The sequence below is a fragment of the Bos mutus genome, chromosome 1 (genome assembly GCF_027580195.1).
Source record: "Bos mutus isolate GX-2022 chromosome 1, NWIPB_WYAK_1.1, whole genome shotgun sequence".
Taxonomy (NCBI): domain Eukaryota; kingdom Metazoa; phylum Chordata; class Mammalia; order Artiodactyla; family Bovidae; genus Bos; species Bos mutus.
The window spans coordinates 84,394,440-84,398,074 of NC_091617.1; the positions used below are offsets into that span (position 1 = coordinate 84,394,440).

Consider the following 3,635-nt stretch of genomic DNA (forward strand, 5'->3'; position numbering starts at 1 on the left):
AAATAATAATAATAAATAGCTGTGATAAGTCGGGGAGTTTTTGCAAGCCGCTCTCTGCTTTCCCTTGTCCCTAAACAGGAAAACGTAGAGAAGAAAGTTTATGAAGTGATGGAACAAAGAAGCAAACCACTTGTTCCTTCTCAGACAATAGCAGGGCCAGAGTAATCTAAACACCCACCCAGCAGATGAGCACTTTGCTTGTCTAGTTTGCAATTATTCCTATACAAGAAGCATCATTTCCCCCTATAACCACGTTTCCAAAGGGCCATTGTGCTGTGAAGAAAACGAAAACAAAACCAGCCAACCTGGTTCTGATTTGGCTCAATACCCCATCTGCTAAGCTACATGAAAATTTTCAGAATTGACTCCTTTCTGGCAACAAGTGGCATAAATCAGTTTAAGTCCCCATCATGCTTATTCATGCTGCTTAGAAAAGGAGGGGGTGGGTTTACAATATATGTCCCTAGTTTCTGTTTTGGAAATGACATAAGCATTTCCATTTTTTCGAGAATACTTATTCAATTAATCATCCAGCCATTTATTTGTTGCTGTTAACATTAGCACATGCTACTGGACTAGAATACCAAGGTTTTAGGTACTCTGCGTTCTTGGCTGAGCACAGTATATTCCCCGAGGAGCTGGGTTATAATCACAATGTTATCCAAATAAATGAAAGACTCAAGCATAATTTCAGTGTCCATATTTCAAAAATTTATTTATCTCAAACTGTGCATAATGGAGTAAAAACTTAAGTTGAAAATGTACCTGTTATAAGGATGGTATTAGTTCAAATATATACATGGATTCTCGGCAGACTGATTCAATAATACAGAGCCGAATCTTTAAAATACAACTACGGAAACTAAAAGTGGGAAAACCTTAAAATATCACAATAAATTTACAGAAATATTACAAACCATAAGAAAATATTTCAAACACAGTAATTTCATGTTGGTTTTTCATCTGAACAAAATGGAAAGTTGGAAAACAAAAAAGCTATTATAAATTACCAACGATGTCAACCTGCATGGCCATTTTTGCTTTTAACAGTTAAGTTAAAAAAATTTAGTACAATCTAAAACTTTTGCCCCTTTAGAGACCACGGAGATGGTTTTGCCAGTACTTATTCTAATTTTTTCCTTTTGTACAATTTTTAAACAATTAAAATGCCCAATCTGATTAATTTTCTTCTTTGCACGTTTGCAACTGTCCTAAATTTCAGCTGCAGAATCAAAATTCAGCAAGAAGCCTCTCCTTGAAAAATATTGGCAAATTCTCAGCTTATAAACAATGGACATTTTGATTGCCATGTTTATCTCGATAAATACTGTACAAAAGTTGCTTGCAAATATTAAAACATTTTTTTCGTCGCTTGGAGACTAGCTCTAAATATTATTGGTAAAGACTTTTGCAAACTTTCTGCAAAGCTCCTACCGTATCACTAGAACTTTTAAAAAGTTTTGCGTAGTTTTCTTTCCTCCAGATCTATACAAGGTCCATTCCCTCGCCCTCCCCACCTGCCCACCCCAGGTTTTCTCTGTACAAAAATAGTCCCCCCGAAAGAAGTCCAGGATCTCTCATAAAAGTTTTCTTGCCGGCATCGCGGTTTTTGCGTGAGTGTGGATGGGATTGGCGTTTTCTTTTGCAGCTGTCATTTGCTGTGGATGATTTTTTTTTTTTTTTTTTTTTTAGCGTACCGGGTTTTTTTCCATGCTGTTTCTTGCTGTCCTCCATTTCCCTCTTTTTCTTTGAAAATGTCTCCCCCGCCCCCTCCAGTTCACCGTCCGGCCCTCACATGTGCGAGAGGGGCAGTGTGCCGTTAATGGCCGTGCCGGGCACCGGGCCGCTCTGGTAGTGCTGGGACATGTGAAGTCTGCTGGGGGCGGCGGGCTCCGGCACCTCGGCGCCGGGGAGGTACATGCTGATCATGTCCCGGAGGTCCCCGGCTTGGCAGGGCGCCCTGGAGTGGGAAGAAGAGGTAACCACGGGGGGGCTGGAGCTGGCCTCGGACTTCACCACCGAGCCCATGGAGCCAAGCGCCATGCCAGGGGTGCCCTGCTGAGAATAGGACATGCTGTAGGTGGGCGAGCCGTTCATGTAGGTCTGCGAGCTGGTCATAGAGTTGTACTGCAGGGCGCTCACGTCGTAGCGGTGCATGGGCTGCATCTGAGCGGCGCCGTGCGCGTTGAGGCCCGGGTGTTGCGGGTAGCCCAGCTGGTCCTGCATCATGCTGTAGCTGCCGTTGCTCCAGCCGTTCATGTGCGCGTAGCTGTCCATGCGCTGGTTCACGCCCGCGCCGAGGCCGGCGCCCACCCCGACCCCGCTGGCCATGCTGTTGCCGCCCGGGGCGAGCAGCCCTCCCGGCAGTGTGTACTTATCCTTCTTCATGAGCGTCTTGGTTTTCCGCCGGGGCCGGTATTTATAATCCGGGTGTTCCTTCATGTGCAGCGCTCGCAGCCGCTTGGCCTCGTCGATGAACGGCCGCTTCTCCGTCTCGGACAAAAGTTTCCACTCGGCGCCCAAGCGCTTGCTGATCTCCGAGTTGTGCATCTTAGGGTTCTCTTGGGCCATCTTGCGCCGCTGCCCGCGGGACCACACCATGAAGGCGTTCATGGGCCGCTTGACTCGGTCCGGGCTGTTCTTCTGGTTGCCGCCCGCCGCCGCCGCGGTGGAGTTGCCGCCGCCGCCGCCGCCGCCCCCCGAAGTTTGCTGCGGGCCCGGCGGCTTCAGCTCCGTCTCCATCATGTTGTACATGCGGGCGCTGTGCGCGGGCCCGGCCCGCCGGCGGCCGCCGACCCTCGGCCCGGCCGGGACTTTGGGGGGCCCGAGGGCGGGGGGGAGAGGAGGAGGGGAGGCGGGCGGGGGTGTCGGGAGCGCAGGGCTCCGCGAGGAAAATCAGGCGAAGAATAATTTGGGGGAAGAAAAGAAAGAGGCAAACTGGAATCAGGATCAAAAAAGCGCTTCCCTCCTCTTCTGGCCGATCCAGCCGCCGCCGATGATTGTTATTATTATTTTTTGGAAAGGCTTAAGCCTGGGGCTCAAACTTCTCTCCCTTTCTTTCTCTCTCTTCTTCTTTCTCTCAGTCCTAGTCTTAAAGAGGCAGCAAACTACTTTCCCCCTTTTGCAAACACTCTCTTCTCTGCCTTGACAACTCCTGATACTTTTTTGAACAAGTTAATAGACAACCATCCATGTGACGGGGGCTGTCAGGGAATAAATGGGTTTCCAGCGACCAATCAGCGCGCGGCGGCTCCTCCACTCGAGCCCAGCCTCGCCGGCGGGTTTTGCATGAAAGGGGGCGGGGCCTGCCGCGCCGCCAGCCGCGCGGGGGAGGCGGGGGGGGGGGGGAAGGCGCGGGGGGGAGGGAGGGGAGGCGGCTCCCACAGCCTGCCTGCCAGCCACTGAGAAACCTTTGTATCCCCTCTCGCAGCAACAGGTCACACCACACGCCTTTTCGGAGGAAGTGGGTAAACAGCCCTAAGACTACGATATTTTCTTCTTTAAACTTAATCTTGAATTTACTCTTTTGGTGCGGACTGCTGAAATGAGGAGGGGGGCGCGAGAAGCTGAGGTGGGGGGGGGTGGGGCGGGGCAGAGAAGGTGGCTCAGTGAGACTGTCCCACTAATATTTCGGG

The 3,635-nt window shown here is 50.1% G+C and overlaps 1 protein-coding gene across 1 annotated transcript; it reads right to left on the bottom strand.

Moving 5' to 3' along the window:
• Positions 1–697: 697 nt before the first annotated feature.
• On the bottom strand, positions 698–2,904 carry SOX2 (SRY-box transcription factor 2). The gene has a single exon (XM_005892533.3). It carries the CDS (start codon positions 2,752–2,754, stop codon positions 1,792–1,794), a length of 963 nt encoding a protein of 320 aa, XP_005892595.3. The 5' UTR covers positions 2,755–2,904; the 3' UTR covers positions 698–1,791.
• Between the last annotated feature and the right edge of the window lie 731 nt (positions 2,905–3,635).